Raw genomic sequence first — 13,626 nt, forward strand, 5'->3', positions numbered from 1 at the left:
GATTCTCATACCATTGTGCACATTATAGAATCCATAAAAATACTGAACTCGACTGATGAGCTAGTCAGGGAAGTGCTGAATGATGTCCATAGAGACCAGGGTCATAGAGACCAGGGTCCATAAAGACCAGGCTCCTAGAGACTGGGGTCCATAAAGACCAGGGTCAGGAGTATGGACCTGCTGGTTTTGGAGATAATCCTGATTAATTTTGGGTCTTTCTAGGTGAGCCCTACCTTCCAGGACTCTAGTATTTAAGAGGTTAATGTGTGATTTTAATGTCCTCAGACGTCAACGAGTGTTTGGAAGGAGACTTCTGCTTCTCCAGAGGAGAGTGTGTGAACACACCTGGATCCTACACATGTGTCTGCTCGCAGGGATTCACACTGAGTGACAACAGGACGGCCTGTCTCGGTGAGTCCCAGTGTGTCCAGTGTCCAAACTGTCTGACCCGTGGAATAAATACAAGGATGGAGAACCAACCAGCAGCCTGAAACTCAAAGAAAAATCGTTCCATAATAAAAGAAGAGGAATGCTGCCCGGAACCTGCAACAAGTCACTGAAGTCCAGAATAATTTAATCAATTTGCTTTATTTAGTCAAAAAAAGGTGCAAATATTTACATCTGAGAAGCTACTACTAGAGATTTATCTGAACAATAATGATTCATAAAGATAATAAAATAAAATATAATGAATAATTAAACTGCTACATTTAGTGGATGTCCCCAGGAGTTTATTGATACTGTAAAGTTAATTAAATGAACATGTTTAATTAGGTTTTTATTCCACTCTCATTTATTCGTTTGTGTATATTTATAATAAAATGTTCAGCTACTGGTTTTATTTCATCCCATCAACAAACACAAGGGAGCCAAAATATTAGGAACACTAATTATGTAATATTAAATGTTAAAGAAGAATGATTCTTTGTGTAGACGTGGACGAGTGCGTGAAGTCAGGCGTCTGTTCAGACGGTCGCTGTGTGAACACTGAAGGATCCTTCCACTGCCAATGCGAGACCGGCTTCACCACCAACCCCGAGAGGACGGCCTGCCTCGGTAAACGCCCTCTCATGTCTGTTTTGTCCTCTACGCGAGGACATTTTGTTGACATAATGCATTCCCTAGCCCTTTCAACATGTTATTGTGGCTTCAGGGAAAAAGAAGGAATAGTGTCTTCATAACTCAAAAATGTCCTCGTGGTGCAGAAATGTCTTCATAATCTAGAAATGTCCTCACAGTGAGGAAACGTCCTCATAACTCAAAAATTTCCTCATAGTGCAGAAAACGTCCTCACTGTAAGGGATTAAAATAACTTTCATGAATCAAACAGCACATATAAAGACATGAGGACTTTCTTCATGTCCATCTATGTCCAGTCATTTCTCTAAATGTCTTTCCCTCCCTTCACGTCCATTAAACCTTGTCAGTGAAGACATTTTTTCATGTGTCTCTCTCTCTTTGCATCTCAGATGTGGACGAGTGCGTCTCGTCCGGCGGTTCGGTTTGCGCCTCGCAGCGATGTGAGAATACCATTGGTTCTTATCGCTGTCTCACTTCCTGTGAGCCGGGCTACCAGGTGTCTCAGAGCGGCGGGTGTGTCGGTGAGTCTGAGCTCGTTACGAATGTCTGTATGAACGATAACAGGTCTAAAGTACTGAGATGAGACGCCCTCTCGTCTCCCGTCTCTTTCTCAGATGTTGATGAATGCGTCAATAAGACGGTTTGTGGACGTAACGCCGTCTGTCAGAACCTGATTGGATCATACATGTGTGTCTGTGACAAGGGCTTCACCTCCACTGCCAACGGGAAGTCCTGCGAGGGTACGTGTCTCCACAGGAGTTACTGTAATCTAAACATTCACAAATGTCCTCATCATTCAACCATGTCCTCACAGCGCAGGAAGTAGATTAATGTCCTCACAGTGCCTCAGTGCTGTCCACAAGCAGGTGTGTCCTCCAAACTCCCAATAGTTAAATGTAACCAAGAGACAAACAGACCAGGACTAGAAACCAGAGGACATGTTCAGCACCAGGATACTGGATGCTCCAGTGTCCTCAGCTAACGAGGTTGTTGATGTCTTTCTGTGTCCGTCTCACAGATCTGGATGAATGTGAGTCACAGCCGGGGGTGTGTGGTTCAGCTAAGTGTGCAAACACAGAAGGATCCTTCTCGTGTTTCTGTGACAATGGGAGACAATTTGACCCAGTAACAAGACAGTGTGTCCACACTGTCCAACAAGGTAGACACAAACACACAACAGCATGTCTTTCTGTCTTTGTGTGACAGTGACTTTGCAGGCTTCACTTTAATCCAAAATAACTGCAACATTATTCAGAAATGTCCTCATAATTCAACAATTTCCCTACAGTGCAGAAACCCCCTCTCAGAGGACACAAAGTGTCTCCAAGATGCATAATTCAGAAATGTCAGTGCATGACAAAATCTCAAAATGCACCACATCAGAATAACTCATTCTGTCATTTTCTCATATTTTCTTGCAGGAACAGTGAGAGTTACCAGCCCTGACTCCTCCTCATCTTCCTCCTCCTCCTCCTCCTCCTCCTCCTCCTCCTCTTCTACCTCCTCCTCCTCCTCTACCTCCGCCTTCTCATCCTCATTCTCATCCCTCCCCTCCCACCATGTCAGTCTGGACTTGTCTCCGGTGCTGCCCCCGCTCCCAGCACCTCGTCCCGGCGAGCTGAGGGAGTGTTACTACAACCTGGCCGAGCCGGGGACCTGCAGCCTTCTGGCCACCAACACCAGCCAGCAGGAGTGCTGCTGCACCGTGGGGGAGGGCTGGGGGCTGGGGTGTCAGTTCCACCCCTGCCCCCCCGTAGATACAGGTGAGACACTCAGGAAGCCAAAAGAGTTCATCTGATACAACATGTTTACAGCAGTTCTATTTGTGTAGTTCTTTGTGTTGTAATAGTTGAACTATCAGAACTTATCAGACATGTTCTCTGTGTTGCAGCTGAGTTTCTGTCTCTGTGTCCCAGTGGGAGAGGATATATTACTGCTGGACCAGAAGCCTTCAGTTACAGAGGTACAAACACTCAACAAACACTACTTGTAGTTTGTTAAATGCTTTTTAATGTCTGTTATGTATTTTAAACCGTGATTTACTTGTTTGGTGACCTTGGGTGTTTTGAAAAGCGCCTATAAATAAAATGTATTATTATTATTAGTAGTATTAAACACATCTTAAAGGTGACAGAGAATGAAAAAACGTTTTTACCTTGTCTTAGTTGAATAACGGTAGTCTGCCCGCATTCACGAACATACGAAAAGTGCTAGACATTCTGAACATCTCCGTTTCATAGAAATTCCTCCTTTAGAAATGTCAGCCAGAAAATGGCCCAATCTGAACAACGGATACATATTACGTAAAATGCATCTCACTGCCCCCCCACTCTCATTCAATTCCCTCCCCTTCAAAATAATTTGCATACATCCGCCCTCTCGCCTCCAACGGGAAGTACATTGCAGCAGTGCTTGCGGAGTTCAAGGCGAAATGGCGAGTCGCGTTCCGAGGTGTGCTCTTCCAGGCTGTGCAAGCGGTGTGCAAACTTTCCATTACATTCCCACCGAAAGAAATGCACGAGATGCGTGGCTGCTGTTCATTTATAATCGGATTCCAACTACATTCAACCACAGACTGCTACTTCGTTTGTGAACGGCAGTCTATGGCGAAAGATAAATTATTTTCTGGTCCCGATCGACTTGTGCCTTGGATTATACATATGTTGTTTTTCAGAATAAAAAATGATTTTACATGTCAAGAATGTCACAGTTTGTCGCAAGATAGTTAAGTAAAACGCTATGGAAAATACGTAATTAAACGAACTACAAGTCCCGCATGCTGGCACGTACAGAACCGACCAAAACTCCCTTCGGTAAGTAGAGGGGCCTGGCAGCAAATGCAGCCAATCAGCGTCAAGTGCTTGCATTTCATAATGAGGTTGCCAGTTAAGCCCGAAGGGGCGCCAAATAGGTGCAAAACCACGCGTTTAAAATCCCCCACCCTAATATAGCTTTCTGAGAGAGGTTTTTAGGAAGCTTCTAAGGCATTACAGACCCAACCAAAATTTTGTTGTCTGCATGTCACATCACAGATCAAGGATAAATACCCCGTTCAATCATTCTATGTCACCTTTAAATAACTCAAACAGTTGTCTATTGACAAAATGTACAAACTAGCAGCTGTTTGCAATAAAAAATCGAACAAGAACAACTTAAATAGCTAAACACAATTAATATTACAAGTAATTTCTCCAAATGCCTCTTTTAATGACTGCTGTCGTCTCAACCCCTTCATGACGAGCATCTTTAGTACTTAGTGGAGCATCCTTTTGCTGTTATAACCTGCTGCAAATGTGATGCATAGCCAGACACCAGCTACTGGCAGTGTTCCTGGGGAATCTTAGCCCATTCCTCATGGGCAAAGGTCTCCAGTTCACTAATATTCTTGGGTTTGTGTCCTGCAACCGCCTTTTTCAAATCCCACCAGAGATTTTCAATTGGGTTCAAGTCAGGCAACTCTGATGACCACTCTAGTATCTTCCAGTGCTTCTTCTTTAAGATATGCTCGGGATCATTGTCCTGTTGGAAGGTCCAATGACGCCCAATCTTCAGCTGTTCAGTTTTGCTGACTAAGTCATGTTTCTAATTTGCAATCAAACGTCAACAGTACAGGTATTTGAGGTTTTGTATCTCAAGCACACCTGATGCAACTAATGAAGTCCTTAACTGGTTGTGCTCGAGACCACATCAGCTTTGCAAAGGTGTGCTCTTATGAGGAGTTCTCTGCAGGTTGTTGATTGTTTTTGAGATCGCAATAATCATTAAAAGAGACATTTTATGTTGAATCTGGAGAAACCGCTTGTAATATTAGTCGTGTTGAGCTGTTATATTATTCTTGTTTGATTTTTGTATTGTAAACAGCTGCTAGTTTGTACATTTAGCCAATAAATGTAATTTCCGGTGGAGGTTGAATAATTTTGACTGCAACTGTGTGTCTCTAAATGTTCAGTCAGCATGGAGAGAATTTCTCATGATGTTTAACACTTGTGGAGATGAACATGAAAAAATCAAGACTCAAACTCAAAAACCAGAATAATATTTTAATAAAATATTCCATATTGGGTTAGCCACTTCCAAGATTCTGTCTTCAAAGTACAGAAATTATTTCTTTTAATCATGAATGTCCTCATAATCCAGGAATGTCCTCACATTACAGAAATGTTTTCACAGTGTTGTTGTCAATTTCCCTGCGGGAACCTTCCAAAGGGATTAATAAAGTCGTCTATATATCTATCTATCTATCTATCTATCTATCTATCTACCTTGCTGGGACACAAAATGGCACTACGCTATGACAACACTTTCCCACCTGTCCCAATAGAAAATGTCTCCTGTAAATAGACATTAACCCACGATGTCCCACAAACCATGACAGTCTCCAAGGGTCTTCAAATTATCAGATGTTCACTGCACGGAATTATACAATGAGTCATAATTACATATCGCCCATCATGACCTCTAACCCCAACAGTTATCTCTGCCTTCTCATGTTTTACCCCTATAAAGTTTGTAGTAATCCCTCCCTACATACTTGTATTTATTTCTCTTAGATGTGTGCAGCGTATGTTTTTGTGTTTTGGTGCATTGCCAGCATGTGTGTTTGCATATATTCTAATGTGGTTGAGTTTGTGTTTGTTTTTGCCATACTTGGATGCTCATATGTTTGTTTTTCTCTGTGTTCCCCAGATGTGGATGAGTGTAAGCGTTTCCAGCCGGAGGTTTGTAAGAATGGAGTATGTGTCAACAACATCCCTGGATACAGCTGCTACTGCTCCAGTGGATATGTTTACAACAGCACGCTGCTGGAGTGCGTCGGTAAGAACAACACACTCATTTAAAGTCTGGTCTGCTTTCTGTTTGTCTGCCTCTGATTTAGTTTTTGTGCCATTAGTTGAACATTGTAATGTGGTGAAGTTGCAGCAGCAGCAGCAATCCAGCTTAAGACCCTCTGATTGTGTGGTTGTTTTTTTAAACTTGTCCCTTATCAAAGAAGGGAATATACAGCTCTAACATCTTTAATTTATGCATCAGTAAATCCCTGAACACTTTCCACTCTGACATATAACATTTATTTCTTCTGTTTAATAACAAAGACACATTGACGATGCCAGACTTGCAGCATTCCAGCTCAACACCCCTGATTGTGTGGCTGTCAAACCCTTTTCTGTCCATTTTGGGAAATTCTTGATCCATGCACCAGTTGTAGTTGCCCTGTACTTGTTTTCACACATATTATTGGTATCAGAGTTGTCACTGCACAGTTTATTTTGTATCTCAGTGAAAAAGTGTTTGATCTCTGTCTCAGATCATGATGAGTGTGAGGAGGAGAGTTGTGTAGGAGGAGTTTGTGTCAACACAATTGGTTCGTATTACTGCAGCTGTCAGCCTCCTCTAGTGCTCGACGACACCCAACGCAACTGTGTCAACTCCTCCCATCTCACTGTGGGTAAGACTCCAGCCAGTATGAATCTGCGTCTGTGATTTTTTTTAGGGGGGGCTTGGATTTTACTTTTTCTTCTGCCTCTTGTCACTTAAGAATTATGAAGGATGTTCTGTAAATCAAAGTCTGGACAGATGTTAGGCTTCAGAGTGGAGATGTCTATCACCCATTCATCCATTTAGACAGATGAAATCATTAAATGAAGCATTAATGTGTTCATATGTAAAGGTGGAGCTGATTTAAATACTAACCGGTCATTTGTAATTTCTTGCCCAGGATCAATAGTCTCAAACATATGTATTTTTTTTTTATCCATTAAAATTTGCAAAGTAACTAAATCTGTCAGAAAGTGTAAAATGTCGTCTGTCATGCAGCGGAGACATAACTATGGATAGTAAATTAGAGTAAAACACAGAGTTTGTTTATCCCGTGTGAATGCCCCACATGAAAGACAGATGTAAGGGGCGTCATCTCTGAATCATATGATGTCTCCAGGTAAAACTAATCCCGTGCGAATAGGATTTTAGTTTGGATGTGAACAATATTGTATCATCTGCATAGAAACGGATGTTAACGATCAGATTAGGAAAAAATAAGTTATTAACATATAATCTAAACCTGTGGTTCTTCATTACTGCTGGAAAGAAGTTCTCTCGGCTCCACCATCCATTTCTTTCTTTCTTGTTGTTATTTTTAGACACTAACTTGAATTCACAGCATTATTATTCTCATGTTCTCCAGATGAGAACCTTTCTGTGTGCTGGCAGCACGTCTCTGCAGACCTGTTGTGTCAGAGTCCTCTGCTCGGAGCTCAGGTTACCTTCACGGACTGCTGCTGCCTCTATGGGGAAGGCTGGGGGATGGGCTGCGCTCTCTGTCCGCTCACCGACTCTGGTAAAGACCAGCACAGACATCATGTGGTCTGATCAACCCATGTCTGAAACAGTGTTAATGGTGACAGACATGTTTGATTTAGTTGGAAAATGACAAAATGAAATTAGTCACATTTTAGTCATTTGTATCTTTCATAGTTTTAGTCGATGTTGCATTTCTGTCAACTTTTAATTATTACATTTAGTCAAACTGTAACCAACAACATTCATTTGATATTTCAAATATTGATATTTGATACTTAGTCATAGAAAACATGGTCGCTGACAAATATTTTTCATCATCATGTTCGTTAATGTAATTAACACTGATAAAATAAAAAAGCTAAAAGGCATTGAGCATGGTTCTCTGGTGTTTGTATAAAAGTTATTGATTTTTACTGTAAATTGAAGAATTAAAACAATAGAATAACCGTGTCCTGTCTCTCTGCAGAGGACTACGCCAATCTGTGCAGTTCATTTCCTCCTTCTTTGTTCATGGAAAACTTCCCGGATTCAACCGATTCAGAAACAGGAGGAGCGAGACCAGGAGCCGGAGGAGGACGAGGAGGAGTGAGCGGTATAGAGAACATTTATTTATTTATTTATTTATTTCTCCAGTTGATTCCTGGTTTTATTAATTTAATAAACCGAGTTTGTTTTTCTCCTCAGCTCTACCTCGCCCCTATGGTCGGGACTTCTTCCCTCCCGGTAGAGACTTCAGTCGTCCTGACTATGATGATTACTCTCCAGCAGGGGGCAGCAGGTCTGGCTTTAGAGGCAGGACCCCCAGCACCTTCGGCCTGCCGGACGAATCCTATCGCAGACCTGATTATGGGTGAGGACTGACCCTCCATCACTTGTTTCACATTTCATGGATCATATTATCTGAACTTATCTCTCTCCGTCTCTCAGCACTGGTTACTACTCTGAAGGGGACTACGGCGCCCCTGACAGCTCCGACCCCAGGACTCCATCCTTCCGCCTTCCTCCCGACCCCCGAGCTGAGATCTCGTTTGGGGCCCGGCCTCCTCCTCCATCCCGTCCCGATGGTCCTCCTCTGAGCCTGGCTCCGCTGCCGGGAGCTCGCTACGATGACCAGGAGGAGGAAGAGGAAGAGGAGGAGAGGACGTGGAGGCCGGGGCCGCCGTTTACTCCGTTCTCTGACAGGAACAGAGGAGGAGCAGGGGGAGGAGGAGGAGGAGGAGGAGCACCACCAAGGAGGGTGTATGAGAGTGAGTCCAATTGCAGCTTGTTGCTCAGTCACAGATTCATTTTTATTTACCCTTAAATAGACTCAAAATAAACCAGGTCCATGTTCCTGACCCTGGTCTCTATGGACCCTGGTCTCTATGGACCCTTGTCTCTACGGACCCTGGTTTCCATGGACCCTGGTCTCTATGGATAGGTCAGACTTCAGTGTCAGTAACATTGTGTCTGATTAATTAGTGATGAACTAAAATGTCTTCTAGATCAGATAGTAGAAAACACCCTGATAGCAATGATATCATTTATGACTGTATTGTGTTTATTATCAGTAGTACCACCATTAGTCCACTAGAGGGAGACAAAGGACTATATATGAAACTGAGGCACAGGGCTCAGATTCTGTCAGTCAAGTCACCATGTGGTGCATAGCTGATGGAAATTTGTGTGGATAGACAGAAGAAGAAATTCTGACATGCTGACTGTGAAATTCAAAGTTTGTCTGTTAGCTGAGGCTAGCTGGTTAGCTCCCTCTTATTTGTGGGACTTTAACAAAGAAAACACAGACAACCCTGTTGGATGACCATTTAATGGCAGTTAGTTTCTCCAGCATCAGGACGTATCACCACCTCCTCTTTCTCTCCAACTTATCTTCTTCTCTTGCCTTTCAGGACGTTACGAGTCGTACGCCGGCCTGAGTGCAGCGGAGGATTGTGGGATACTGCACGGCTGTGACAATGGCAGGTGTATTCGCGTCGCAGAGGGTTACACCTGTGACTGTTACCAAGGATACGAGCTGGACATGACCTCCATGACCTGTATAGGTAGATCATGAAGTCTGAATCCTGAGCGTTTGTTTCATCCTGTATTTTTCAGCTAATTTCCAAGTACATTTTGGTATTGATTTTAAGACAAGGAATGAGGGAAGTGTTCCAAAAGTTAAATACAAGCTTGTTGTGTTTGAGAGTGTAAAAAAAAATTTGAAGTTTTTTCTTACAAAAAAAATTGAAAAAATTTACAGCTAAACACAAACAAATATAGATATTTTCTGCTCCGTCTTCCCAGTCTTGACATAACTGATGACGTTGTGTGTTTGCAGATATAAACGAGTGTGAGGACAGCGCTGGCGTGGCGTTCCCGTGTGTGAACGCTCGATGTGTGAACACTGACGGCTCGTTCCGATGCGTCTGCAGGAGAGGATACATCATGTCCCGCAGACCGAACCACTGCGTCGCTGCTTAGACCGGACTAGACCGGGTTCGTTTAGACCAGTACATACTGTCGACTAGACGTCACGGCGGAAGACTGAACTCGATTTATTTACAAGACTGGACTAAAATACCTGGATTGCACTAAGCTGGGCAAGGCTAGGCTGGGTTAGCCTGTACAACACATGGCTACACCTGATTGAAGAGCCTCTTATCTTATCAGTCTGTTTTCAACTAATTCAATGCATCCACTAGTTTTCCTTTCCGGCTCAGTAACTATGTCAGTGCAGGTTCATTTAACTGGGCGGGCTAGAACTGATCTGGGTGGCTTCTTATGATGTTCAGGTCACATTTTGTGACATTAGTTTGGTTTTAATCAGAGGTTGTCCTTGTCCGTGGGGTGTGTGAGGAGAAAAACATTAATTAAACTCAGTTATTTTGGTTAAACTTCTGTTTATCTTACAGCCAACATGGCTACTGCAAAACCTTTAGTGCCAAATTTCAGCAATTTGCATCAAATCCAGTCAAAGTTTAACACATGCGATACGCGTATATTTATAGATCCATCACCCCTTGAGGGTGATCACAAATTAACACCAACAAACCTTAGAAATCAGAGAGAGAAGATGCTCCCTTCGGGATCAATAAAGTATCTATCTATCTATCTCTATCTTGTTGCAGCAGAACAATAGAGTTTCATCCTGTTTTAATGTTTTCTTTGGTATCAGATTATTTAGACAAACACAAACTGCTAATACCAAATATAGCATAAAGGTAAGAAAGCATTAAAATGCTTCATGAAAGTCAACATAAAGAGCGTGGTGCATGGAGTCTGAACCAGTCTAGCCCTGTTTAGCCCAGTGGTTGAAACCAGGCTAACCCTGTTTAACCCTGTATTGTAAACAAAGTTAGCACTGGAAACCGAGCTACGCCCAAAGCTCATGTGTTTTATCCTTCATGCAGACTCACAGCCATCTTATTTCTATCAGAGATATTTTCAGTGTGAACATTGTTGAAATTGTGCAACAGAAGCAGAAACTAGCTTAAGTGTATTCTTTTATATTTTTAGGGAACTAACCAAAGAGAAGCTGAGCTCAGATTCAGCCTCTTCTGTTGAGCTAATCAGCTCTGGTGATATGACCACGATGATTTCAGCCATTTCAGGACAGCATGGGAAAAAAGATACACCAAGTGCTAAAGTGCAGCTACGATATCTGTCAATAAACCTGTTAACTAGCAATAACAAAAAAATATGTAGCTGATATTTAGTTTCAGACTTTATTACACTGTTGAAATAATTCCCAAAGCTCCCAAAGTGCTTTATTAAAGAGTCATTGTCTTCCCAGGAACTAATATCCAAAGTTAGCAGGTGCTCCTTAGCTAGTGCACAGCTAAGACGCTAGTAAATGTTTGCTTGTAACATCGTTCCACTTAAAAAAACACTTTGCTCGAAGGCCTGTAGCCACTGAGATACTGAGACAATGAGTTCAAATTTCCTTGTTAATTAAATTGAATTGCTAGATTATATATTTTGACAATATGTATGAGCCAGTTAACTGCTAGCCATTAGCTTAAGAGCTAATAACCAAGCTAAGTAGTGCTGGAAATAACTTGATGACTGAAATATGGAACTGATGCATCTAGATGACCACATTAAATAACTTAAATTGTTGAACTATATTTTCTGACAGTGAGGTGCTAGCTTTTAGCTAACAAACAAACAAACTGGGAAGTGGTAGCTGTAGTGCGGAAATGTAGGGAATTTAGGGAAGAGTTGTTTGGTTTCATAGGAGTTAGCTCACAGGATTAAAGCCACAAATCCACATTATGTCAGATGTTAATTTATTTTAATTGGTGAATTATTAGAATTTGACTTTATTTGTTATTGAGCCACGAGACTAAATGGTGTTAGCTTTGTGGTTGATCTTTCTTGTTTTTTTTTTTTTTTTGGTGGCAAATAATTTGAAATTGACACAATTTACAAAATTTCTTACATTTCTAAAGTTGAAATGTCTCCATTTGATGATTTTATATCTGTTTTATCCTCTTACAGGATGATGGTGGTGTTTTAGAGACGCCATACTGACTCTATTTTAATCACATTTCATTTTTGGTTTACAACATTTAGACCAAGAAGTATTCGTCTGGGAAACGTCATGAATGGATTCTGCTCAGGTGTTCATAGACACACGTTTGTTTGAATCTTTTTAACGTTGGTGCATGAGCTCCTTGGACGAGCGAGACAAACTAAAAGCATTATTCTTTAGCCTGATGTTTGGTCTAGTGATTATCTTTAGTTTTTCTTGTTGTCATCAGATCTCAGATGCAGACCCTGACACCTTTAATTCTCCTCCATTGTTGTTCATGTAAAACTCTTCACTGCTGCAGTAGCTGACCTTATAACACACCGTCCTGCTGCCAACAATACTCCACGTCTTAATCCGCTGCTGAAAATAGTCACTAAGTAATTTTCGTCTGGATCTGCATTTGGGATTTTTATGATTTTTTTTTTTTTTAGTTTTCGTGTATGAATACTAAATGTGTTGATGAATTACTGACATGTTTGTACTTTTATATATATTTTTTCCATCATGTGCAGCTTCTTCCTGTTACTGTGCTGTAAGCTGCACTCAGTCTTATCGTGTATATATTAATTCACCCTCTCACAGAAGAACGTTTATCACCTTGATGCCGTTTCTGTTTCCTCCTCCTGTTTGAAGTATAACATGCACTGTATCTCCCAGAGACCAAGATGATTAATGACTCACTTTTTATTTTTTATCACTGTTGTTTGTAATAACAAGAAATGAAAATATATTTGCACACACTTTTACTAAAAGACGTCTCCTTGCTGTTTGTTCAGGTCTGATCTGTGGGTTCTCTCGGGGTACTCCAGCTTCCTCCCACTGTGGACGATGGAGGTTGTGGTGCTGTTAAAGTGGCTAGTAGCCTAGCCTACTGACTACAATGTCAAAATATTAGGAACACGTGTCAGTTCAATAGTTCTACTAAATAAAAACACAGTTGATCTCTCTCAGTTATTAGAAACTAAAACTGATTTCTAAGAATTTCTCCTCAAAGTTCAGAGTAGATCCTGGTAAAGATAAAAGGTATTCCTAAAGAATCTCAGCTCTTCAGAGAGCTCCTAAGGTGAGATCTGTTCAGAGCAGGGAGGAGGACTTTTAAGAGGCTTAGGAGTTTCTGAAGCAGAAAGGAGTCATTTATCTGTTGTGCTATATTTCCTCATGCCTGCTTCTTGTCTTGTAGTGTGACACTGGAGTCAAATCTACACCTTAAACACTTTTATTCTCATTGACCAGTTGATCCAGAAGCAAACACTGTTCCTCTGGACATGGAGATTTAGACCAGGACTGGTTTCACTGGTGTACCTAATGAAGTGGAGGGAGACAAAACGACTTTCATAAAAACTCAAAGAACCAGAAATCAAGGTGCTGCAGGAATGTCAAGGTGATCTAAAAGAACCTGCTGAAGAACAAAAACCAAAGAAGAACCACAAGGAAACAGCCCAGAAGAAATAAAACAGACAGAAGACAAAGGGAAAGGCAGGGTTATATATGCACACAAGGGCTGATGGAATAACGAGAGACAGGTGAGACTAATGAGGGGCGGAGCATGCAAACAGAAAGACACAAGACAGGACAGGTGAGGGGAGTCAGAGGAAGTATAAAAAAATAAAAGCAGGAAACATTAAAAACTCATCATAATACGTCTCCTCTGCCTTCCACAGATAAACATGAATTTAATCACATTATATTTAACTTATTAAATAAGATTCTAATCAATAATACTGAGAAAAAGAGAA

The 13,626-nt window shown here is 41.5% G+C and overlaps 1 protein-coding gene across 2 annotated transcripts in view; it reads left to right on the forward strand.

The window, feature by feature from the left end:
• Window positions 1-12,653, forward strand: part of ltbp4 (latent transforming growth factor beta binding protein 4) — a 28,967-nt gene extending 16,314 nt beyond the window's left edge. The window contains exons 19-33 of one of the 2 annotated variants that reach the window (XM_084559377.1): window positions 286-411; window positions 934-1,056; window positions 1,470-1,601; window positions 1,695-1,820; window positions 2,099-2,239; window positions 2,502-2,843; window positions 2,972-3,043; window positions 5,767-5,895; window positions 6,386-6,526; window positions 7,262-7,414; window positions 7,844-7,969; window positions 8,062-8,227; window positions 8,305-8,624; window positions 9,267-9,419; window positions 9,695-12,653. In XM_084559377.1, coding sequence (XP_084415503.1) covers window positions 286-411; window positions 934-1,056; window positions 1,470-1,601; window positions 1,695-1,820; window positions 2,099-2,239; window positions 2,502-2,843; window positions 2,972-3,043; window positions 5,767-5,895; window positions 6,386-6,526; window positions 7,262-7,414; window positions 7,844-7,969; window positions 8,062-8,227; window positions 8,305-8,624; window positions 9,267-9,419; window positions 9,695-9,837 — 2,393 coding nt within the window. In that variant the 3' untranslated portion in view covers window positions 9,838-12,653. The remainder of the gene's footprint in view (window positions 1-285; window positions 412-933; window positions 1,057-1,469; window positions 1,602-1,694; window positions 1,821-2,098; window positions 2,240-2,501; window positions 2,844-2,971; window positions 3,044-5,766; window positions 5,896-6,385; window positions 6,527-7,261; window positions 7,415-7,843; window positions 7,970-8,061; window positions 8,228-8,304; window positions 8,625-9,266; window positions 9,420-9,694) is intronic. The other variant, XM_084559378.1, reaches the window with a different exon arrangement.
• Window positions 12,654-13,626: the final 973 nt, after the last annotated feature.

This window comes from Chelon labrosus, assembly GCF_963514085.1.
Source record: "Chelon labrosus genome assembly, chromosome: 13".
Classification (NCBI taxonomy): Eukaryota; Metazoa; Chordata; class Actinopteri; order Mugiliformes; family Mugilidae; genus Chelon; species Chelon labrosus.